Genomic DNA, 26,235 nt, shown 5'->3' on the forward strand with positions numbered 1-26,235 from the left:
GTACATTCTGCCATTTGAAGCAGCAGCAGTGGATCTAGAGATGTTTTGTTAACTGGAATAGACTAGGGACGTCTACATCAATATCTTGTCTACATGTGGGATATTAAAAAATTGACAGTGTGTAAAGTACTAGCTACAAGAAGCCAGGAGAATCAGGGAGCCGGAGGCACACAGTCAAGAACCTATCGCACACCACGGGACGTATTAGAAAAACTGTGAAGACAGATTCTGAATGTCCCAACCACAGAAAGCAGTTGTCACATCGGATGGCTTGATTTGGCCATTCTACCCATCGTACACGTGTACCAAATGAGTTGTCAACCACAAGTATATAAATTCTTATCATTTAAAACAGGTAAAAGTTTTAAAATAGAAACCGAAGTATTTGGAAGCAAAGTAAGATGATGATCACGATGAACTCAAAAAGAGGTAGGAGAGGAAGTAAGTTTGGCCAAAGCTTAATATAATTAATAATATAATTAATAAGCTATGTGGACAGTGATATGTATACCTACTAATGTAGATAATAGGATTCCAAGTGTATAGCTATAAATATCTATTTACACGTTCATGTTTATTCATACAGAAAGACAGACAGATAGCAGACAGAATGAAACCTTTGGATGGTTACATGCCGAATGCTATCAGTGGTTTTCATGAGAAAGTAAATCTTTGCTATTTCTCTTCTTGGATGTTTCTTCTTCATCTTCAACAATAAGCAATTAATTAAATAAGCCATCAAGTTAAAAATAGTAAAACTGATATAAACACACATTCACAGAATTTACTATTTTAAGAAATAAATATTTGAAGATTCAAGAAATGGCAGGGAGGGAGAACCAAGTGGAAAATCAGCGATGTGTGGAAAGATAGCAGCTCCAGGACCAACCTACCATAGCCAGAAATTGAGAGAATATTATTTTAATGTTTTTTAATTGTCCTCACTTTATAGGTGTAATTGAGACATAAATATCAACAGATCAACCAGTATCTGAGGAGACTGGCAATGTCTTTAATCTGCATTGTCTAACTTTAAATCTACTAAATTGAAAACAACCTCCCACTTTCTTCACATTAGGAAACCAAGTACCCATTTGTCTCCAAAAGCTAAGGGAAAGCCATAAGTAAATGAAGCTTCCTGTTCAATCCCCTTTAACTGTCAAATCTGAGATTCCTGAAAATACCTGTTTCTTATGGAAATCCTTTAGGGCTGTTTCATAGCCCTCCTCTAGCCGACTGAAGGCAATGCCTACATCTGTGGTCCACCATATCTGTGAGCCAGTCAGAGCCACTTGAGCCGGGAAATCAAAGATCCACAGCTCTCTAGGTTTCTCCTCGTAGGCTGCGATGGCTTCTGCGATCGCCAGGCGAACCGTTTCCTTCATGGTCTGTTCCAGTTGCAGAAGCCAGCTCTCCACCTTGGGAGAAAATTGAGATGTGATGGTTCAGGCTAAACAGTGGAAGACCCGCTCTGTGCTCCATCTACCCTGAAGCCTGTGCAACAGCACCACAGCACACACGGAGTGACACATACTCCTTTTCTTTCTCTATTTAAGCCTTTCTTCTCCCCAAATTACGGCTAATTTCTTAACCTCTATGTGAGTGACAGACTTCAGAAATGGGACATGGTCATTTATTCTTCAACTTTGAAGATAAGGGGGTTCTACACAAGAACCCTTGTACTGAGTGTTGAAGAAGTGAGACACCATAGCCACCTGCTAGGGTATGAGTTGGGGCCTAAACCCTTCAGGATCACAATTTTAAGAATTGTGTCTTCTGACAATATTTTATTCTTCTGAAAGTCCCCCTCTAAAACTCTTCCCAGTACTTAGTCTTAAGTCAAAGTGTTTTCAGTAAATATCTTAATTATAATCCTACTGGTTCCAATCTTCACACTTGTCAGGAATTAGACAGCATGGTGGTTTTAGAGATAGGACAACTGCTGACTGGTGACAATTAATCTTTTTAAAAACTTCACTTCCAGCTCATTTTTGTTCCCATAAATATATTCTAGCCAGTTTTCCATGCTGTTCAAATGTGCATCTGTTTCTAGTTGGGCATTTAACTACAAGGCTATGTAGACTGCTCATGTAGAATAGAGTCTAGGAGTAAAATGACTATAATGAATAGATTCCAAGGGCCATAGGAGATGATTACAATGTCCCAACTGATTTCTCTCCCTGCCTTCCAGAGGATGGCAGCAACATTCTAGCCTTTTGGGAACTGGAAAGAAATGGAACACAAATGAGCTGAACACCTTCTTCTTGAGGAGGAAAGGGGACATTGCCCTGGCCATAGTCTGCTGCCTACTATAGGGGGTTTCCCTTGCTTAAAGCTGGGTCTTATTGACATGAACAAGTTCATGGTCCCATGAGCTCCTAGCCAATGGGGTTCAGTATTTCTGCCTTTAAAATGAAGTGCAGAGTCAGAGTCAGGCAGCAAGAACCCACATAGGCCAGTCATTGTTTGAGCATCTCCTTTGAAGTCTGGGATGTATGTCCTCAGCATATCTGTCTGTCCTGAGGAGCTCCATTAGGGAAGACTACAGAGAACCTGACATACTAGACCATGTGTGGATAACTTTGCCAACAACATCAACTTAATAGTATGATTTCATAATGAGTTCTAACTATGTGCCAGGTCCTACCCTTTTGAAACCTCTTGACATTCTGCCCAGTCTATGATAAAAATGACCTCATCTAGGTAGTATTAATCATATATTTCTTTAGAGAGACAAGGGCCAGCGATTCTTCATTTCTGATCCCTAAAAGCCCAATCTGATAAATAAATGAATAAATAAATAAATGTAACAGACCAAATTTGGAAAAAGCAACCATAAGAATGTGGAGAAAGCATAAAAAACACAAAGAAAGAAATTTTAAACAAAGGCAATCAGAAAATGAACGCTATCTGTGCTTGGAAGTTTCCAGCACACGCTGCTTATATAGAATAAGTGAGAGCCGTAGGAAATCTTTCAATATCAAGAGTTCCTGCTAGTGACAAGCACATCCATCAGTTGGACGATCCCCCTCTGGGCACCATGCCAGTTGATGAACAGTCTGCCGGGAGGCAGCAGACAGCAACATACTTTTGTCAAGATAGTTTATGGTGACTTGTTCTAATCACTATAATAATATCCTAAAAAGCCCAAGAGATCAAAAATATTTTTTAATCACAGTGTCCTACCATCTGCCTCCCCTTCATTTGGCAGCATTTTCTAGTACGATATTAAAAAGTAACAGAGGGGAGTAAAGAGAACCCTGGTAGCCAATGACACTTCTGCAAAGAACACTTCAAGAAAGCTGTCGCCTAGGCCTGAGAGGGTCTCTCAGAGAGACCAGTCCCAGAGGTACTCCATGAATTAGACCAAGCTAACCATGCTTCATCAGAAAGAGTGCATGTCATACATGGTTAGCCTTAACTAAGACAACCTCTAACTTACCAGACTGTGCTCTAAGCTGTTGTACAGCAACTAACTCTTCCTTGTGGGTAGCTGGTAAGAGTGTTTTTAGGTATTTGTCCACGAGAGTGGAGAATATGCTCAGTTAACTGCACAGGAATTGGGTTAAGTGACACCATCTTGGTAGACCTTACTAACGCAAGAAGCCGTCCACAGTATTCACACCAGAATGTCCAGCCACAAACCCTTTTCCCTTCCCACAGCTTCTGACAGGTGGATAAAGCTAGTTTCTGGGCTGCATGTGCTTATGGTCCTAAGTACTACTCATTCACTCAGTGGCAATCTCTTCTGTCTAGCTGAATTCCAGATATCATTGACCCCTGCAGGATGCTAAGGCTAAATGACCTGGAGATGGCAAACAGCAATCTCCTAGCACAGAACCAAATAGAGCCTGGTTTCTAACATGAACTAAACTGTCTTGCTTGTCCAATTCGACCTTGAGGAATTACCCTAAAATTAACCCCTTTGTATAGAAAACTTCAAAATCACATCTTACATGGCCTATGCATTCACACCCGGCCTGGAATGAGACATACTCCTTTTCTTTGCTGAACATTCCAACTGCTTTGCACGTGGACACTTCCGGGTTATCTTCGAACTGCAGATCCGAGATGCTGTCAAAGAGTTTGACAAGGTGTCGTGTTACCTAAGACCAGAATGTTAACAAAAAGCTGAGTGTTTCTTACTGTACAAAAACCCTGGTAATTGAGAAACAAAGCCATATGAAGTTACTAACCATTATCATAAATTTCCAGAATTGTATCAAAATCAAAGGTACTAATAAAATACAAGTACCCGAAATGAACCTGATGGAGAGGAGGCCAGGCTTCTGATCCCACCATGATATGTAGCCTGGTGAGTGCTCACTATGCCTAGTGCCTGAAGTCTTACCGACCTGTCTTGATGTACCACAACTGGGGACATTCATTTTAGTAGAACTTCAATGTTCAAACTTCTAAAACTGAGGTTTATATTCTTGGTCTAAAGTACAAGAACATTAGTAAATATGTAAAATAAACATATGAATTCAAGAGAATCTTATGGTTTCAGGTCTACTGACACCATTTATTCAGTGGGATACTTTGAGTGTCACGCAATCTTAGTAATAAAGAGGCCAAATGTTTCCCAATTTTGATTTATTAGGTAAGTTTTCCAAGTCAACATTGCTGAGACTGAATGGTGGCGAGATTTTGGATTCACAGGTCCAGGGCTCATTAATAAAAACCACTGCCCATGTCCTCACTTCTCACAGACTGCATTCTCCAAAGGAAGCCGATGCATTGAACGTGATGCATCTTATTGAAATTTGACAAATTAAGGTTAAAATGAAAGATGAATGCCATAGACCTCTTGTCTGAAGAGGTCATTCTAGAGAAAACCACCTAATGCCTTCAAATACAATTCCTCAACTAGCCACACACCTCCCCTTCCACTGACCCTTCTCATAAAAATCATGGCAGGGCCCTACCTAGGAACAATGCCTAGCATTGCCATGAAGGATTAAAGAAGAAGGCAGCTTTTCAGTAGCTGGACTTATACCCAGACATCAGCCAAAGCAATCATTCCTTTTGGAGAAGACTAAGTCATGGCCAGAGATGTGCCCAGAGGGAGCATCAGTGATAGGAACTCAACTCCTCCTTGACTCATGGTATCATTGAGCGGAAGACAGTTTCATGGTTCCTCAGCAAATTAAACAGAATCATCAAGAAGTCATCGATAGGGGTTGGGGATTTAGCTCAGTGGTAGAGCGTTTGCCTAGGAAGCGCAAGGCCCTGGGTTCGGTCCCCAGCTCTGGAAAAAAAGAACCAAAAAAAAAAAAAAAAAAAAAAGAAGTCATCGATAAACCCTGCATATAGCCACTTGAACAGACAGTTGTATACAAGTATTCCCTTGGTGTTTCGCAGTAGCCCAATAGTAGAAACAGCCACTCAAATAATGGATAAGCAAATTGTGCAAGGTAGATCCTGTACAATACTGTCCAGCCACGTGAAAGAATGGAGAGAGAGAGAGAGAGAGAGAGAGAGAGAGAGAGAGAGAGAGAGAGAGTGTGTGTGTGTGTGTGTGTGATAACAAAGACTGTAATGCTGGCACATACTCTTGTCCTAGAACTGAGGAAGTGGACACTGAAAGACTGAGTTCAAGTCCAGCCTGGAATAGTTAGTGAGACCCTGTTTCAGAACACATAGGATGTAGCTCAGTGGTAGAACACTTGTCTAGCACAGCCAAGGTCTTGGATTCAATATCTAACTCTGGGAAAAAAAAGACAATGTGAATGAACCTTAAGAACATTGAGTTCAATGACAACAGCTGCCAGTCATCCAATCCCATCAACTACATAAGCATCTGCACAACAAGACCAAGAATGTGCAAATCCACAGATACAGACCACAGACCAGTGGTTCCTGGTGGCGCTATGGGGAAAGACATAGGCAAGCAATGTAATGTATGCAGAAGTGTATTTGAGGGTGACCAAAATGTCTTAGAAACAAAAGAACAGCGTTAGTCATACAACACTAGGAATGTGCAAGTAACACTAAACGGTGTACTTTGAGACAGCTGATTTTTCTGTGCTCTGAGATTTTTCCTCAGCTGGAAACAAAGGCTACTGTCAGCAGAAGCTAGTCTGAAGCCCGGCAACGTTTCCCAGCACACAGGTCTCGTCTCTGTCAAGAGTGCTCCTCAGCTACTTTAGCTGGTCTTGGTATGTAACAGCAGCTGCCTGAGCTATCTGCATGACAAGCCCAGTAACTTTCCTTTGGGTCAACTTAGCCTTTAAAAGTCTTCCATCTTCACACATTGCTGCACTTGCAGTTTTAGCTTTAAGGAAATAGCATCAAGACATCTTCAAGTTTAAAACAGATGGGTTTCTGAGGGTCTTCCTTACTTCAGATGTAGGGAGAGGGGTGGGCGGATCACTACCTGAACTATCGTATCTACCTCCATCTCCACATACTGCCCAAAGGGCATTTATACACAGAACATCCCTGCAATAATAAAACCATCCACTCTCCCCACTGAGGGGGCCAGGAAGTGCACAGATGTCAAACGGCTTCTACCGGGTAATGGGCCCAGATAACACTCAACTGAAAATCTTCAGGATAAATGAGACCTCAGCCATCGGCACCCTCATGCATTACTGCTTGGCTCAGAAAATAATTTCACAGCAACTTCTAGCCTTATAGCTACCCTGGCAGTTGCCAGAAAATGTAAATCTCTTAACTTCCAATCCTCATGACTTGTGTCTGGTGTTGTTGAAATCAGATGTTTCTTCCTTGTTGAAATTTTCTAAGAGGACTTTTTAAAACAAATGTTTTCTGATGAAGTCTCTTTGTATCTTAAGTGAAATTAGATTTTCTTCTTCCTGGTCAACTAATTGGGAAAAATATTTTATTTCACAACTAAAAACATACATTGAAATAACACTTTCAGACTATTATTAAAGAAAGTAAATCTTCATCATGCCCTAGGTTTGTTTCCAAAAGATTATCGGTAAGAACTGAAGAATGTTCCTGCATGTTCCTTGGGTGTTGTGCCAACTAATGCACACATACTGTCTCAGTTTGTCATAATAGCGTGTGTTCATAAAACACGGTCATGTGACCTGAAAGTACATCAACCATCTTAGTATGAACAGGGAGACTTATGACACTACAAAGACCTTTAAAAAGTTTTGGTAAAGATGGGTCAAGGACACCACAAGAAAACATATAGAATCAACTAACCTGGGACAATAGGAGCTCACAGAGACTGAACCACCAACCAGGGAGCCTGCATGGGACTGACCTAGCCCCTCTGCACATTTGTTACAGCTGTATAGCTTGGTATTCATGTGGGCCTCCTAACAGCAGGAGCAGGGGCTGTCTCTGACTCTGTCACCTGCCTTTGGGACCCTTTCCTCCTACTGGGCCACCTCACCTAGCCTCAGTAGGAGAGGATACATCTAGTTTTACTGCAACTTGGTATACCAGGACTGGGTAATATTCATGGAATATCTGAAGAGAACAGGAGATGTGGATGAGGTCCTGAGGGCAGGGCTTGGAGGGAGGGAGGGCAAACTGCAGTGGGGATATAACGTTAATTAATTAATCAATTAATAGAAAAAATGGCAAAACATTAAAATCTTACCCTGGGTTGTAAATGTTTAAGGAACTAGAGAACTAGAGAAAACGGGAAAGCTATCTGGTACAGTGTAGTTCAAAATAGTAAATGTATTGAAGCAAGTGGGTTGTAGAAGACTTAGGGGACATTGAACAGTGCTGGTCTCTTCTGCCTTGTGCACTTGAAGTAGCAACTCCTCTGTGTCTTCGCAAAGAAATCCTTTTGAGTTTGGGTCAACTACTGACATGTTGTTCTTGGAGCTCTCAGTGTCACGAGCCTTTTTATGTTTCTTAGGTAGGGCATCTGCTTGTTTTGTGTTGTTTCTTGGTTTCCTTTGTTTGTTTGGGATTTTGTTTTATTGCCTCACTGGCATCACTTTACTCTGGATCATGTCATCCCTTTTGTTCCAACCATGGCTGTCATCCATGCCAGGAAGCTTGTTCTTCATAAGCCGCATGCCTGCCTGTATGTGCAGACCTTCTCAGTGTAAGGAGTCATCCTCCAGTTGCCTGTCTTTAACTCCAAGTGTATTTGACTTGATGTCTACTTCTAGCATTATCCTCAGACGGCACGATTTCTACAAGTCTCTACACGTTCGCCTTTCCACCAATCCCTGTCTTTGTCACTTTTTGTTGCACATTTCATGTGGCCTATCGTAGGGACACTGAGGTCACACAATGATATCTTGGCAGCAGATAACAGTGACTTATGGCTGACAGCATTTGAAAGATATGATCTAACTCTTGCTGATAATGTTGTACATTTGTGATTTCTGTGGGCCAACAAGCCAGTAGTTACAGCCTTACTCTGTTGTCCCCCACCAGTTCAGTGTAGCATCTCAAATGTGAATTGTGTTGTCAGGGAACTGGGCTATGTTATTGGTCCTTGGTAACTGAAATCTGTACTGATGGAACCATACACAGAATCTTTTATAAAATGTAAGGAATTACATTTATTTTATAATTTATAATGCAAATTAATAGTATAGCTTATGACTTCCACCTGCTGTTCATCTAGAAAATGAAGGGGAGAAAGATGAAATTGATCATTTCTAATTCCCTTCTCAAACTTCACCATTGGTTTTTATTTCTGCTACCTAATTTATGTTTCTTCAGTGTTCATGAAGATGCTGCTACTCACTAAGGCAAAACACACAGAGCTACAGTACAGCAGGCCTGGAGAGCACCTAGCAGCCCAACGGTGTGTTCATTAACTCGTTCATGAGGACAATACCCACCAACATGTAAGAACTTAAACACGGGCAGTTCTGCCTTACAAAGCTATTAGCCTCTAGACTAAGACTGGATGTGAGTTATTATTATCACATGCATAAATATTTAAGCCAATCTGTCAGAACAGTAGACAATTACTCTTGTTTCAGAATAGAATTTATTATTGGTGGTGATACAGCATCATTGGGAGTCTAAATCTATTTTAGAGGATTTGGTCATAGCACATTCACATAGTAAAACTTTAAGTAACCGTCATACCCCGCGTTGCATAGTAATATGATTGTTTTTTTAAATACATAGGACAGATACATAAAGCAGTACACTCACCCAGAAAGAGCACCCAGGAGTATATTCTAAGAACAGCACATCTTAGGCTGCATTATATATTGTATAATTTTACATAAGGTAATCTAATACAGATTCTATACTTTTTCAAGTAACCTTACAAACACTGGAACTCATATAGAGGAAAATGGGGTAAAAATATATATTCAACTGGGTGAACTTTTATACAAAAGACACGATTCTTGGCGGATAGCCAACATCATTACTGAATAGAAGAACAGTATAGGAGGCTTGTGAGTGCTCAGCCCTAATGTGACATATATGTATATGTCACATACATACATATACAAAATATACATATATATTATGTGTATATACATTATATACATTCAATATATATATTATATACATATATTATACACAACATACACATTATATATTATATCCACATATTATATATTATATATAACATATATACATATATTATATATGTACATATATGTTTTTAACCTTATCATTCAAGGCTCAGGGATTTATGCAGAAGGGAGCTAGGAGTGTTGGATGACTTCAAGGAAACTGTTTTTTTTCCAGACACAGCAGGGCAGATGTACATGTGAACTCACAGGGACTTTAACAGCTTGGACAGGATTTACACACCTAAAGCCAGACAAACCCCCAGCATGGACAAGGGGAGGAGTCATTGGCATTTGATTGCTGATGGGAAAGGGAGAGTCAGTTTTCTTTAACAGTGTGATAACAGTGTATATCAACTATTCCTTCAGGGTAGACAGGGTAGTTCTACCAACACAAACTGTACTCAATGAGGAGAAAGAGAGAGGGTGGGGGAGAGAGAAAAGGAGGAGGAATTTGTAAGTAGGTTAGGAAACTGGGAGGCAGTAAAGATGATCAAAATAGACAGCATGGAATTCTCAAAGAATAATAATCTTATCTTTTAAAAAGATATGAAATAGAAGACCACGACCTACACATTTCTCATGGCCCATCTGAGCTGTTCTTCCCTTCAAAATGGAAATTTTCAAAAAGACCAACAATAAACATGTATAAAAGCAAATGCTCATACAATGTTTCCTGCCCTTTTCTGTGACTTCTGGACTCCTGTGACTTAAGATTGTGAGTTTTTAAATGTTAGCCTCTTGGTACATTTGGTCTTTGTATCTTGTGCTAGGAGTTTGTGAACCCCAAATCATGTCAAAGATTAGAGGCGTAACCTATGCAAATTAAAAAAAAGCAATGGGTACTCACTCTCCAACACGAGGGTCAATAGCATTTATCACAGCCATCCCATATTGGCAAGTCAGAACAATGTTGTAGGTGACAGCAAGGCATCTTCAGGAAGGAAAAAATGAAGAAAGACAGAGGAAAGAAAGAAGACAGAAAAAGAGATCAGGGAGGAAAGAGGAAGGCAGACAAGCCTCATAAGTTAGAACTCCATATTTTCAATTTCACACACAACCTTTCATCCTAAAGTAGTAGCTAGCTAATAAAGGTCTTGATGGACACTCCTGCTTATAACTATCTATGAACCAATGACATATCAATGAGCTTTGAAAGAATCATCAATTACTTCCAGTATTTAGTGGGTTGTCATTGTGGCAGTTCTTCAGCTTATTGTGTGTTGGAGAACTCCATTGCATCAGCTAGTCACAGTTCTCATAGACTTGTGGTCTGCTGGTATCCATGGCTTCTCCAACTGTAGTGCAGGTGATGGCTTGGTCCTGTGTTCACTGATCAGGAAATTAGTGGTGACTCACTGTGTAGGGTTGCCACAGCCTTCAAAGAGCAGTGAAATTCTAAAGCTTAATACAAAAGAGCTCAAGAACCATTTGCAATGACTCACTGGCTAGACAAAGCACAGGGCAGTGCAAAGGGAGAGACAAGCTTGATGGAAGAAGAAATGAGGCAGGGAGAGGGGACAAATAGGTAGCCATTTTTACCACAGCATGTTCAAAGTTTTCTTGATTTTTATACAATTAACTCATCACTCAACAATCCATAGATACACTACTGTTTTCCTTCTTGCTGCTAAGAAACCAAGGATTTAAAGTACAATGAAAATGATACAGTGGTCAAGAGAGCCATGAACTAATCTCATGTCTATACAATTTCAAAGATTCTCTTCTTTCTATACCATCTGCTTTCTGATGGGTGGCTAATATGCCCGTCTTATCTGCTTTCATGCAGTTAGCATTTCCGTCTTCAGACTTTATAATTCCATCTGGCATCATCTTCCTACTGCTTACCGCAGTTCCTTTAACATGTCCCCTAAACCGGTTTGCTAGTGTGAAACCATCCAGCTTTTCTACATCTGAAGAAAACATCCTCACTTTCCCTTCATCTTTAAAATATCCTTTCTCTGGTAGAGAACTTCAGCTCGACAGACTTGCAGTACACTGAAGCCAAGGCTCTGTTGTCTGATCGCTTGCATTTTTTCCAGGGTGAGGTCAGCTGTCATCAGTTCATTTTGCTCTTTTGTGTGTCCTGGGGCTTTGTGGGTTATTAGTTAGGTGTTTGGGGTTATTTCTTCTTGGTTATAAACAATCTGAGCAGCTTTTGTTGTTGTGGCTGTTGTTGTTTTGGTTTTCTTCATATTTTCTCTCCTTCTCACACTCTCCTTCTCCCCCTCATTCTCCTCTCCTTTCTCTCCCTCCTCTCTTGATTTTTGAGGCAGGATCTCACTCTATGGCCAAGACTGGCCTGGAACTCACTTTATATCCCAGGTTAGTCTCGAGTTTATGGTATGCCTCCTGCTTCAACTCCTGGGCATTGGGATTACACCCATGTGTTACTAAGTCTCATAAATTCACACTTTCCATCAATCTGGAAATATTTGGCTGTACTTTTGCAAATATTTCTCTCCCTCTTCCTCCCCCCTACTTTAGAAAGGTATAGTGCATAGGAAACTTTCTTAGGATTTCTGTATCTCTGCTTGCCGTTTGTATACACGGAATACAGATGTAACAACTGACACACTTTGCCTGCCAGTTCTAACACCTGGGTTATTTTGAGGTCAGTTTTCTTTTTGAATGTTTTTTATTTACATTTCAAATGTTATCCTCTTTCCCAGTTTCCCATCCATAAACCCCCTAACTCCATCCCCCTCCCCCTGCTTCTATGAAGGTATTCCCCCACCCAGCCCTTCCTGCCTCCCCACCCTGACATTGCCCTACACTGGGCATTGAGCCTTGACAGAACCAAGGGCTTCTCCTCCCATTGATGTCCATTGATGTCATCCTCTTCTACACATGCAGCTGGAGTCATGGGTCTGTCCATGTGTACTCTTTGGATGGTGGTTTAGTCCCTGGGAGCTCTGTTTGGTTGGTATTGCTGTTCTTATGGGGTTGCAAGCCCCTTCAGGTCCTTCAGTCCTTTCTCTAACTCTTCCAATGGGGACCCCATTCTCAGTTCAATGGTTGTCTATGAGCATCCTCCTCTGTATTTATCATGTTCTGGCAGAGCCTCTCATATAGCTGGAGACAGCTATAACAGGATCCTGTCAGCATGCACTTCTTGGCATCAGCAATATTGTCTGGGTTTGGTGGCTGTATATGGCCTAGATCCCCAGGTGGGGCAGTCTCTGGATGGCCTTTCCTTCAGTCTCTGCTCTATGCATTTCTCCATACTTCCTATGAAATTTTTGTTCTCCCTTCTAAGAAGGACTGAAACATCCATACTTTGGTCATCCTTCTTCTTGAGCTTCATGTGGCCTTATTAATTGTATGTTGGGTAATCCCAGCTTTTGGGCTAATAATCCACTTATCAGTGAGTACATACCATGTGCGGTTTTTTTGTGATTGGGTTACCTCACTCAGGATGATACCTTTTAGTACCATCCATTTGACTAAGAATTTCATGAAGTCATTGTTTTTAATAGCTGACTAGTACTCTGTTTTGCAAATGTACCACATTTTCTGCATCCATTCCTCTGGTGAGGGACATCTGGGTTATTTCCAGCTTCTGGCTATTATAAATAAGGCTGCTATGGACATAGTAGAGCATGTGTCCCTGTTATATGTTGGAGTAGCTTTTGGGTATATGCCCAGAAGTGGTATAGCTAGGTCCTCAGGTAGTACTAGGTCCAGTTTTTGAGGAACCGCCTGACTGATTTCCAGAGTGGTTTTACCACCTTGCAATCCCACCTGGACGTCAGTCTGCTCCTGGCTTCCTTTGGATAAAGATGTAGAACTCTCAGCTCCTTCTCCAGCACTATGCCTGCCTGTCTGCTGCCAGGAACCCTTGATGGTAATGGACTGAACCTCTGAACCTGTAAGCCAGCCCCAATTAAATGTTGTCTTTTATAAGAGTTGCCTTGGTCATGGTGTCTGCTCACAGCAGTAAAACCCTAAGACACCAGTCATCCGTTTGTTCTTCAGTGATATCTGTAATTCAGTAAAGTTGTTTAGAAACTTTTGATCTTGAAGATTTAGCTATGAAAAACATTGTTTGGCAGGATTAGAATAGTGTGCAACACAGAGCTAATTATTCCTCACAATCAGGCAAGATCTTCACTGTAGTCTACCAATAAATCCTAAGGGTGTCTGGCCTCAGACATGGACATAGACACTGCTCCTAGCCTGTGAATATCGGTGCTTTTGTCTCCAATCCTCTCAGATGGGTCATTCCCTCACACACACTCACTAATCAAACCTTCCCCTAACTCACTCACAGGAGCCTCTTAAGGTTTTAGAGATCACTTTTTCTTGCCTCCAGGTATCCTGTTCTGAAGACTGGAGCCCAAGGCAGCCATCATGGTACTCACTTGCCTGCTTCTTGCTCCTTGTAAATCACAGTTTCTACTGTCTACCATCCAGGATTAATAATGCTATCTTTTGTCAGAATTGTTAGTTCTAGGTAGGAGATTAAATCTAGCTCCTATTATGCTATCATGACCAGAAGCAGTACTGTGTCTGTCCCATTATGGGTTTTGTTACTTTTCTTGGATGATTTGACTGCTTATGTCTGCCAGCCACTAGGAAACACCCATGTATGAACTACCTGGGTTGAACGCTCTGCTCATCTGTATATACTGGAGTACCACCAACCTTACCTTCTTCACAGGGTTCATATACATATATGTACATATACACAGATATACGTATATACACATATATATCATATACACACATATCATATATATGTTCTATATACATCTTTTAACACACTGCAACATCATTTCCCACTTTGATTTTTGCATTATTAGTAGTTTTTAAAATTTTTTAAGGTTAGCACAATCAAATCTCAACACACCCAATTATTATTATATTCCATTTTAAGATAATTTTTCAAATCTGAGGCCATAAATATCTTCCCCCACATGTTTAGCTCTATTTCCTTGTCTTACCCTTCCCATGGCAATCTATAGCTAAGTAGAACTGAGTTTTAGATAAGATATATAATATAATCTCTCTCCCAACCCCGTACTGCCCTGAACTCCAGCAAATTTATACCCAATGACCTTAAAGCCACTTCTTGCTGTTTTGATACTCCAGATAATGTCCTTACACTGGTGGGCCTGCATTTAGAGTTTTTGTGGTGTTTTTATTTTTTCTTTCAAGTTCTGCGAGACTAAGGAGAATGCTAACCAGTTTGACACATCTATGAATCACTTCACATCTCAAGAGAAAGAGCTACGCCCAATGTCAGGCAAAGGCCTCTGTGTCTCCCCTTCCCCTCCTATCTTTGTCCCTGAAACCTAATTCTCTCCAATGTCCTTTAGACAATGCTCTTCACTGCATTAAAATAGATTAAGTTCAGTGTTTTATCCAGCTTTTCTTTTTCCCGGAAGAAAAGTATGTTTCTGAAAGTCCTACCCATTGAACTTCACTAAAATCAAGAAGTCTTAATAAGTAATGGCAAACCAAGGATAGGGCTAGAACTCCTTGCTGGCAAAACATAACATTAAAGAGGCATTTGCTTTACTCTCAGGTTATAACTCTTTGATATTATTGTATAGTATACAAATCGGCTATGGAAGGAATTCCAGTGATGGAATTGCTTTAGTAGAGTTCTAAGCAGTGGCAACATAGTTTACAAAATGAAAGAGATAGATTGTTACATAAACCATGTTTAAGTATTTAACTTTATTGATAGGATAATAAAAGATCATTTCCATTGGATATGAAATATATTTGAAAGCTTCATACCATGTTTTAAACACATACCTAAAAGTTTAATCCTCTATATGTCAGGCTGACTTGAGATAAAGGGGTCCATTTACAAAAGGACAAGGTGTCCCACTGGGTAGTGTCTACCAACACCCACACTTCCATGAGAAACTTCTTTTTCTTGTTCAACAGGAAGGCTGACAACAAGCAACTGCCTTCTGTGGGTTTGCATCCGTTGCTGGTTCTTTACTCCTTCCTCAACTCTACTCTAGGTCAGGGGCAATTTCTTTCCTCCACTTTAAGAATTTAAGATTCTCCCAGTGTGGTTTTGGGTATTTGAAGGAGCGTTTTATGAGTGTGTTGTGTGCATTTGAGTGTGTAGTGTGTGGGGGGATGGGTATTATGCCATGTATAGGCCTAAGCTTATGTTGATTGTCAGTGGTCTCTTCTAGCTGCAGCTAAGCTAGCCAGTCCACTTGCTCTGGGGAGCTAACCTCTGGTCTCCACAGGACAAGTGTGCTTTCTCTGTTGAGCCACTTCCCGGGCCCTCCCTCCTGAGTTCCATTTCATGAGAAAAAATGGGATTTGTGGTTGGTTTCACTTCAAGTAAAGCTGTTTGATTTGCAAACCCTCAACTGCATCTGCATCTGAGGGCTATTTCCTCTTAGCTCTCTGTAGAAGAATATCACCTTGTACTCAAGGTATAACACTACTCAGTAGTTTCTGAGCCCCATCACCCTGAAATCCCAGTGCAGAAACTTCTACAATTTCATGAAATTGTAGGAAATTGAAGTCAGGAAAGAAGCTGCTCATATAAACACACTCCACACAGATGTGGATCTCTATACAAACACACTGCACATGAGTGTGGGTCTCTGTGCAAACATTGCACATGGATGTGGTTCTCTGTGCAAACACCGAACGTGGATGTGGTTCTCTGTACAAACACACTGCACATGAGTGTGGGTCTCTGTGCAAACACTGTGCATGGATGTGGTTCTCTATGCAAACACTGAACATGGATGTGGTTCTCCATGCAAACACTGCACATGGATGTGGTTCTCCATGCAAACACTGCACATGGATGTGGGTGTCTTTGCAAACACACTGCACATGGATGTGGGTCTCTGTGCAAACACTGCACATGGATGTGGTTCTCTGTGCAAACACCGAACATGGATGTGGTTCTCTGTACAAACACACTGCACATGAGTGTGGGTCTCTGTGCAAACACTGTGCATGGATGTGGTTCTTTATGCAAACACTGAACATGGATGTGGTTCTCCATGCAAACACTGCACATGGATGTGGGTCTCTGTGCAAACACTGCACATGGATGTGGTTCTCCATGCAAACACTGCACATGGATGTGGTTCTCCATGCAAACACTGCACATGGATGTGGGTGTCTTTGCAAACACACTGCACATGGATGTGGGTATCTGTGCAAACACATTGCACATGGATGTGGGTCTCTGTATAAATAAACTGCACATGGCCATGGGTCTCTGTACAAACACTGCAAATGGATGTGGGTCTTTGTACACATAAGGGTCTCTATGCAAACACACTGTACACAGATGTGGTCTAGTCTGTGCCCGCCTAAGATCTGGCAATGCCTTCCATCATAATAGTCAGCCTGTTTCCCAGCATCACCTTCCTGCCTGCCAATGTTGACAGTGTGTAAGAACCATCTGTTGCTTGCCATCTGTCTCCTTGCTTCAGTGTGGAAGACTTCTTCAAAGATAAGTTGGCCCGTTTCCTCTCGTGTAGTCTAGTGTTGTGTTCCTGCCCTTAAAGGGCATTCCCTGAGCATGTGTACTATTCATCTCGTCACTTCAGTGGACACCTGGTGAACTCAGTTCCACCAATGAGGCTCTCTGACACCTGTATTAAAATAGCATTCCCACAAGTGAAATATGCTTTGACATATTTAATCTGGTACATCCAGCACATCGTTTTAATATGCGGATGAGCATGAAACTTCACGAAATGGTTTGCCTTCCTTTACTAATAGGTCTTGGAAACAAGGTGTGTATTTCATATCTATAGAATATTTTGTTCAGGAATGATCATCAAAAATAATACTTCATCTGTCTTTAGAGTTCCTAAGATTTCCAAGGTCAATGGCAGACTCACCCAAGCTGTTGTGATCCTAATAAAGTTTCCTAATAGCTGAACAACTAAATTAATCAAACTGGTTAAAATTAAAAGGTCAAGTATTTGGTTGCTACACCTCAGGCACTCAATAGTCACATGTGGTTCATGACACAAATATACAAATCATCATATAATATATATATTATTGTATTATATTACATAGAAGTTTCTTCTTCAGTTTAGCTCCATGATGAAGGACTCTCCATGAGTCAATCACCATATATTAGCTAAACTCCCCACAGTGAATACAGGGGAGAAAAAAATCTTTCCTAGGAAAAACCTTAGCTGTCACTTCATTAGAACCCACTGGCTAAAACTATCCAGAATTGTCTAAGTTACATTAAGTTACAGCTACACCTTAGAAGGGCATGCAAGAGTATTCTAGTATCATTTAAATTTGCTACACTTGTTTAGTACACGCACATACGGATATTTTTTAATAAATAATATTTAATAATACTTTTTAATAAAGAATGTGTCATACATCACTACTGCATGAAGCCTGTGAATGCTACGAGTATGTGTAAAGTTTTATTTCTGCAGCGATGAACAGGAAGATCAGTCCATTGTCGTGCAGATAATCTATGCACTGAGGAGGTTGGGCTGGATTTCAAAGGGAGAGAAATCTTCAAATCCTGAGCTAAACCTAGTTTAGTGACTGCCAATCCTGGCTGCAGACATCCAGGATACGCCAAACTGAGTCTTTGGCATGGCTGCCCCAGTGCCTTAAATCGGGAACAGAATGGAAACAGCCTCCACCTCAGACCTCCCTGCTTGAAAAGTTCAGGCTGAACAAATTCCACAATTAACTTCAGCCACTCTCTTGGACCAACATTCTTAAATTAAGTGTGGGGGGGGGGTGGGGTAAGTGAAGAATTCGAGCCATTCACAAAATGTCAAGATGAGTTATCTGCACACAAGGGTGTCTTTTATGGGCCAATTGCATTGTTACTGCACAAGCTGCCATCTCGTGTTATCTTGGTCACACTACCAGGAGCACATTTAAGAATGTCAGCACAAAAGGCAGAAATGGACACGCTCTGTCTGGAGGTCAGAAACTGATTTTGATATTGCAAATGGGGTAAGAGAAGACGGCTAAGCTACGCTGTCCAAATGCACAAGACGAAACGGTTTCATAGCTAGTGACCAAGAATTCATAATGCATGGTGACCTCTCAGACAATGAAGCAAACTATGTTGTGGCTCCAGACTACACAAATTAGTCTGAGGACCTTACTGATCCCCTGTGAAACAGGTCCCTCTGGAGTTGCTATTTTTGCCACCAAGACTGGTGAGTACTTTCTGATAACATTATGTTATTAACAATGTGATAACATGTTAAATGAACCAGAATGACTCAGAGTTGTTTTCCACATGCCCTCTACCCAAGGCCAGGGATACTTATGGGAGAAGGGGTTTGTAAGGTTGTAAGAGAAAAAAGTACGAGACATCTTCATGAACCATTATTTGCTGGACATGATGGAGCCATTGCAAACACGAACTCAGAACTGTAACTGTACAGGATCAAGCCAGCTGAAATCCCAGCATGGACAAGGAAGGGGCTCATAAATGTCTCCCTAGATGAGAAGCTACTAGTAACTAATGACTGCTGGGAAGGGGAAAGTCCCCTGCAGCGGGAGGTGGTTCTACAACCATGTACATGCAGACAGCACTAAGTGTACTAACAGAGTCATAGGAGAAACAGAGTGGGGTTGGGGGAGGAGAAGAAAAATGGATAGGGGAAGAGGAACTGGAGGAAAGAAATGGTGAATAGATTTGACCAAAACACTACATTATATGCGTATGAAACGATGTATCATATATGTATAAAATTCTAAGTAAAATACATTGTATCAAGTTTTCAAAGTATAAAAACATTTCTAAATAGTTTCAGTGAAATTACATCTCGAGTGATTTGAAATAATGTGCCTTCTTCGGAAGATTGCAGACTCAACCAGAAATTAAACCACTTCAAAGCTAGTAGGTTAGGACAACCACACCATCCCTACAGCCATGTGACCTGACCTCTCATTTGTATGGAATGAAGACCTTGTCGAGGGCTTTTGTCAATAGGGCTGTGGGACATCCAGACATCACTGTGCCGTGCTCCAGCCCTTGGCTTCATAGTAAGTTAACATCCTTAACACTTTATATTTTCCAGCTGTTCACTAAGGACAATACTAGTTCTAGTGCTAAAAGCTGTGTGTCTAGAATTGTTGTTTTAAGAGTTTGATCATAATCCTATGAATAAAATGAGGGTGGGTTACAGCAGTGAGGCAAACTAACACTAGCTAGAAAAGATGATTTGTTAATATGGAGGTATGAAGGCTTGTGACAACTACAGGGGGATTTAGAGAGATACATAACACCAGCAAGTGAAACAAGTTGGTATCAAGGACCTGTATACCAAGTCAAGGTATGGTTTGGGTGGGCCTTTAAGCATGTTCTAAAAAGTTGTTATTAGAAAGAAAGCTAGGGAGACTTCTCAGTCAGCACAATGCTGGCCTTGCAAGCATATAGGTCTCAGTCTTGTCTCCAGAACAAAGGCAAAAAAGCTGGGTTCAACGGGGTGGTACATGTTCTTAATCCCAGCACTTTGGGGTTGAATGGCCAGCTAGCCTAATACTCAGCGTGTGGATCCTCAGTACTGAGTGTGAGGGTAAATGGTAGCAACTGCCTGACAGTCAGGGACAGTTGGGAAACTACGGAAAATGTGCCCTAGCATGTATGAGGCCCTCGTTCAGTCCTCTGTCCCGCAAATCACCCCCTAAACTCTTCCTCATCATAAGTAGCCAGAAAAGGGAATGAACAATCACTGTTATACCCAAGAACTGCCTGAAAGCCTGGGCTTCACACTGATGAGCTGGGGCTGCCATATTGATCTTGACCAATTGTTTTCAGTACACTCATTAATTTTTAATGAGAACAGTAGACTGAGGACTTAAAATACCTGCCCAAAGTGTTATAAAAGGGTCTTCTACTAGTATAAAGGTATTCAACAGGGCACATTTGGGGTTAAAAATTTTAGTATCTTGTGCTTATTGTTCTGCAGCATTAACACTGTGGGTACACACGTTTACGTATTTGAAGGGCTGTGTTTAAAAGAAAGGCAGCATTGTCCTGCTCCAGACTTACATGCATTTGTTTTCCATGCAGGAATTTGAACTTGTATTATAAGCATTTGAACTTGAAATGTCTTTGGGACTCGAGAGGTTAACGGAACAGCTCTCGTCTTAAAACTCCACCCACTGGTCGTGAGAACATCTGTGAGGCTTATTGGAGTGTAAGTGTGGTGATGATGATTATGTTTGAGATTAGTTTTTTTTTTAAAGAATCTAATTGCAAGCTGTATTAATATGCAAAGCATGAATGTTACCCAACCAGAGGGATTTTCTTCGCAGAGCCAACCCAGAGCAAGCATGAAGACACAAATGGGACCTAAATGGGGCCCCAGAAAATGTTGTCCGTGTTGACTAATAACCCTAGTATTTGTAGAAATATCTCACTTGTATGGAGCAACAAGAGTATTCAATTCAACCCTTAAAGTTAAATTATAACCAAGGAAAAATAGTCATGACAACTACTGCATCTAGCCAACAGCAAAATGCATATTGTATCGTAAAACTGCATTGTAAATTGATAAAGGTTTCGCAGAGAGCACATGAAAGTATCTGGAGAAAGAGTTGGCTTTTTCTGAGGTATATAAACTTCACAACAAAAAAGCATGAACTTCAGTCTAGAGACTAACACTGTGTCCTAGGAGTGGCTACAAGCACCTTCATAACCTTAGGAGATCAGTGGAGACCATGAATCTGAGGGACAGTGACAGCTTTTAAATGTTCCCAGCAGGACTGTTTCAGGACCCATACAGCTTGTCTCTGCGATGAGATCTCAGATTACACAAGGTAATTTAAGCACTCCTTCACTCTCACTGTCGATCTGTGGATGTGGGAACCGGTGGTACGTCACTTTTGCGTGGACAGAGGGAGGAATCCAGGTGAGAAGGCAGGCCTGTCCCCTGTCCCAGGATGCTACCTTTTGCTTAGTGCCAGGGCAGTTGCTCCTGCTACTCCCCACAGAGCTTAGCCTCTCCTTTCCCTCTGTTGCTACATTAAGAAATTTAGATGCAGATTTTCTAGTTCCTGGCACATGCGATGTGACAGATGGCATCTGATAATGACGGAGAAACTGGGACACTTAGCTAATCAGCAGAGCACAGGACTTCCAAAACCATTACCTGCTTCGGCTGTGCTCCCTTGGAGAGAAGGTCCAGCAAGTCTGCGGAGGAGATGAAGTAGAAGCGGGAGAACGTGACCCGCTTGGTTTCCAGGTACTCAGCCAGGGCTTTTTCACAAAGAGAGAGCCTGCATGAACAAAGACCCTTCTTAAGCAAGTCCTGTGCTTCTGACACTGACATCGACCGTGACTCCGTTCAACCAGGAAGCTCGCTCTTTCATAGCTCCCTCCTCCACCTTCAACACCTACTTACAGCCAGGGTCATGGGAGTTGAGGGGACATATACACTCACACACCATTATACACCAGACTTGGGTTTATGATACTCATTGCTTCTGATGAAGACTACCATTTGACATTGCTCATCTGAAGCATAAGTCGCAGTAGAAAAGCTACAACTGGGCAAAGCCCTTTCCCAAATGGATATCTGTAAAACACAAGTGACTCTGACCTTCTCTGGCATTCAGCGGAGCCATAAGATCCAGAACTGCTGCTGCATTATCATCCAAACTCCTAACCATTGACTAAATAGTAACAACCACATCCTATCAGGAAGCATCTTGTCTAAATTGTTGTTTTGCTCATTTTAAAGCAAAAGCCCGAATGTTCCTATGGATTATATGTTAATGTGACTTTACAAATAGCCCTTAGGGAAAAGATTTTGAAAGCATTGAGATATTCCTTAAGGGTGATATATAGTTCAAAGCATAAAGCATACACATAGCTCATTCCATAATGTGGCACTTGGAAAGCTGAGGCAGGAGGATCCCTTTGGGTTCAATGATATTCTGGAATCAAAACTACTGAAAAATAACAAAGGAGGAGAAGAATGAGATGATCATTGAGATAAGGGGAAATGAATTGGAATATACCTTATTATATATATGTATATACACATATACATTCATACACATATACACACATATATACATACACACATATACATATATATATATATGTATACACATATACCCTGACTAAAAGACTATGAGCAAATGAGAGCTGTCCTGGCTTTTGGCACATAGTAGGTGTTTAATCAGTATGTGTAGGATGATGTAATGAAAGAATTGATCAGTTATCAGGAACCTGACCTAATACTCACAAGACAACTACAGAGAGCACAGAGCGACTTCTATTACATGTGATTAAACATCGTTAGAATGTGAAAGAAATATGTGTCAACTGGTCCCCCTGCTCCTTTTCTTACCTGTGCTGAAAATCTTTAAGTTTCTCATAGAGGTGGGGTCTGCATGTTGCTTCTAAGACGTTTTTTATCTTGGCTGTCTTGAACATTAACTCCTATATAAAAGTAAAACATAGGCATTAGAAATTCATCCATTCTCCTTTCACAGAGGGGATCAGAATTGGAGAGTGTAACAGTTGAGTGAATGGTGTTCAGGAGACGCTAGGGATGCCTGGTACCATGTTTGTTTCTGTGTAAAAAACCATGCTTATTAATGTAACTTCGCTGTGTAACATAGCATCTGTCATGTCACAGTGACAGCCTTGAACAGTTGATATGGAGACAGCAAGATTTGTAAAAACATACAATTTCAGTTTTCTGACTCCTATATACTGAAAGGCACATATTACATTTTATAAATCTAACACATTATAGTTTTTTTTGTTTTTGTTTTTTTACTGTTGAACTTTACATGGATTTGAACATTGTGAAAACCTTACTAGAACAGGACAGGCCTATGTCTGACAAACCTTAAACTCAGCATCTACTTCATCAAATCTTTGGGCATCTTCCACAAGCTGGATTCGAATATCTTCTGAACAGACGAAGATGCTTTCCAAGTGAGACCAGGTTCGCTGGACTTGCATCCAAGTAAAGATGACTGCATCGGCGACATTTAGCTTGTTTTGCCAGCTTAGGACTTGATCAATGAAGTATTCCACATACTTGCTCTGAAGAAGAGTCTGCAACTGAACCTGAAAGGCAACCAGGCACTTGTCAGTGGATAACTGGGGGACTCAGGGTCGCGGGGAAGGCTGTCCTGAGTGCTTCTCTGTTCTCGCACCTTGCATGGGACCCAGACAGGCTCTATCAAACTTTTACAAAATGAGTCAAAGAATACATAGCTTGCTGACTCATCCAACCAAAGAAATGAGATGCATTTAACATATCTTCTACAAGAAGGTCATGTCCTTCTGTGTAGGCAAAAATCTATGTTGGGGAGACTGAGAAGTTGGGCTCAGTCCATAAAGTACTTGTTTTGAGATCATAAGGACCTGAGTTTGCATCCCCACAAGCTCCCATATAAAGAAAGCAAAGAGTGGTACACACTTGTAATATTCCAGCATGGGAATAGGCAGATCCCAAAGGTTCAGTGGCTAGCCAGCTAGTCCCAAGTCCCAGTAAGAAACTCTGTCACATAAATAAATAAATAAATAAATTAATTAATTAATTAATTCACCACCTAATGGGTACTAGAAACAGCTTAAAAATTAAAGCATTCTTTACTCATTCACTCAGCCCCTAGGCCCTGCCTGTTCACCATTCCAAAGGGGTGTGTGTGTGTGTGTATGTGTGTGTGTGTGTGTGTGTGTGTGTGCGCGCGCGCGCGTGCACGTAGATCTCAAAAAGTTAAAATTTCCTGTAAGCTTCTTCCCTCTCAGCCAACTGCTATGCTCTGCAACCATCTTGTCACCAAGACTTGCTGGCAACAGTGTGACAATCACTTGTCAACATGGTCACAATGAAATCTCAGGACTTCACTGTGTTGTGACCTCTGGTTCTACTTCACTCTAAGGATTTGATACACATAGTTCCTCTTTGAAGTAAAATCCCAGGCTTGGTCTCTATGCAATACCCTGTTCCCTCATTTCCCTGTTCACAGTCTCTTACCCTTCCCCACCTATCCTGTTGTTAATCAAATGCAGCCTCCCTCAAGGCGCTGGGCCTTGTCTCCTTCCTCTCTCTATCCAGCTCACTGAATAGTAACAATGGCCTCCCAGCCCTCATGCTACAGGAGCCTTTGTGCTGGGCTCTGACTGGCCTTTGCCTTTATAGAAATGATGCTGACACCAAATCGGCCCAGAATCTTGGTGCCCTAGGTTTACAGCTCATCACAGTGGCAGTCATTTCCTTCTTAGACACTCTCATGTTCTCATCCATATTTCTTCTCACAAAGGCCTCGAGAGACACCCCTCTCCTTAGCTTTACAATTCGAGCCATATATGCTGTGCTCACACCTGTGTCTCCAAGCTTACTGGTTCCTTATTCCCGTGGTGGGGTGGAGGGGAGTATATTCCAAGGAACCTAAAACAATTGGCCCTTGAGAGATGGCTGCTTCCTGATGTCCCAGACACCACTAGCATCATTGGTCCCACTACATAGCTATCCTTTCCTGGCGATCCTCTTTTTGCCAGTCTATCCTTTAAGGTCAGCCTAAGCATCATCACCTTCCAAGGAACCCGACACTCTCACATTCCTGATTGGAAGGCCTTTGCCGCTCACTGACCTTCGAGGAGCCTGTCTTTCCTTAGTCTTGTGGGAGTGTCTCTTCTTAGCCTTCTAGGAGTCAGTCTGTCTATTCTTAAGTCTCCTAGGAGTCTGTCTATCTCTTCATTGTCCCCTATGAGTCAGTCTGTCTATTCTTAAGTCTCCTAGGAGTCTGTCTGTCTTTTATGTCTCCTAGGAGTCTAACTGTCTCTCCTTAGTTCTTCTAGGAGTCAGTTTGTTTCTCCTTATTCTTCTGAGTATCTATCTGTCTCTCCTTAGTCTTCTGGGAGTCCGTCTGTCTCTCCTTAGTCTCTTAGGAGTCAGTCTGTCTCTCCTTAGTCTTCTGAGAGTCTGTCTGTCTCTCCTTAGTCTTCTAGGAATCAGTCTGTCTCGCCTTAGTCTTCTGAGAGTCTGTCTGTCTCTCCTTAGTATTCTAGAGGACTTCCTTTGTGTCATCTGCTTTCTGAACTGCCACTGCCCCGAGAGCAGGTGTTCATACTTTGAATGCCAAATGATCCCACACCTGGAGCCTGGTGTGAGTAGGGGCTCAATAAACAAATGAATAGGACTTTGTATGTGATTTTGAAAAAAAATCAATGTCTAAAATTATTAATTAAAATCTATTAAAAAATCCATTTTACCTGGTTATGTTCTAGAGTCTCAAAAAGCTGTTCATCAGACTTCAGCAGTGGGGTGCCTGTTCTATGGTGAACCTCATAAGAAAATTCCAGGGCTTCCCAGGTGTGGCTGACATCAGTGATAACCTAGTAATCAGAAGGATCTGTTAATTAAAGTGCACCCCATCAAATTTAGGGCCAATCTCTCAGCCATGACCTAGAATTCCCAGAAGTTTAATAGTAATGCTAATATTTATAAATAAATTATATTCACAAGTTGTAAATAGCTACTTATAAATGATTAAAATTAACATCAATAATTTTTCAAATGTGACTTGACCTCACTTTCTTTCTCTAGATGCTTCATGGTGACAAGACTGCATTGTAAATGCCGTCACTGCAAAGGACCGGGCCTCATACAAATACTATTCTATTGGATCTGAGTTTTAAATCCTACTCCCTGAAGGGATCCAAGTACAAGAAGATTTAAAAAGCCACACCAAGGGCAGATACTGTTCATATATTAGTCAGCATGAGATCGATGGATGTAGGGCCTGAAGGTGACCTCAGGCTCCA

The 26,235-nt window shown here is 41.3% G+C and overlaps 1 protein-coding gene across 11 annotated transcripts in view; it reads right to left on the reverse strand.

Moving 5' to 3' along the window:
- Dnah11 (dynein, axonemal, heavy chain 11) overlaps positions 1 to 26,235 on the reverse strand; it is a 316,394-nt gene that overhangs the window by 208,099 nt on the left and 82,060 nt on the right. For 7 of the 11 annotated variants that reach the window (XM_039078093.2, XM_039078092.2, XM_039078091.2 and 4 more), the window contains 7 exons: positions 25,684 to 25,806; positions 23,885 to 23,965; positions 23,305 to 23,529; positions 22,799 to 22,890; positions 21,593 to 21,719; positions 3,957 to 4,106; positions 1,185 to 1,418 (listed from right to left, as the gene is read on the reverse strand). In XM_039078093.2, coding sequence (XP_038934021.1) covers positions 1,185 to 1,418; positions 3,957 to 4,106; positions 21,593 to 21,719; positions 22,799 to 22,890; positions 23,305 to 23,529; positions 23,885 to 23,965; positions 25,684 to 25,806 — 1,032 coding nt within the window. Of the gene's footprint in view, positions 1 to 1,184; positions 1,419 to 3,956; positions 4,107 to 10,338; positions 10,420 to 21,592; positions 21,720 to 22,798; positions 22,891 to 23,304; positions 23,530 to 23,884; positions 23,966 to 25,683; positions 25,807 to 26,235 lie in introns of those variants that run through there. The other 4 variants (XM_039078094.2, XM_063262810.1, XM_039078099.2 and 1 more) reach the window with 3 other exon arrangements.

Source organism: Rattus norvegicus, chromosome 6, assembly GCF_036323735.1.
Source record: "Rattus norvegicus strain BN/NHsdMcwi chromosome 6, GRCr8, whole genome shotgun sequence".
Lineage (NCBI taxonomy): Eukaryota > Metazoa > Chordata > Mammalia > Rodentia > Muridae > Rattus > Rattus norvegicus.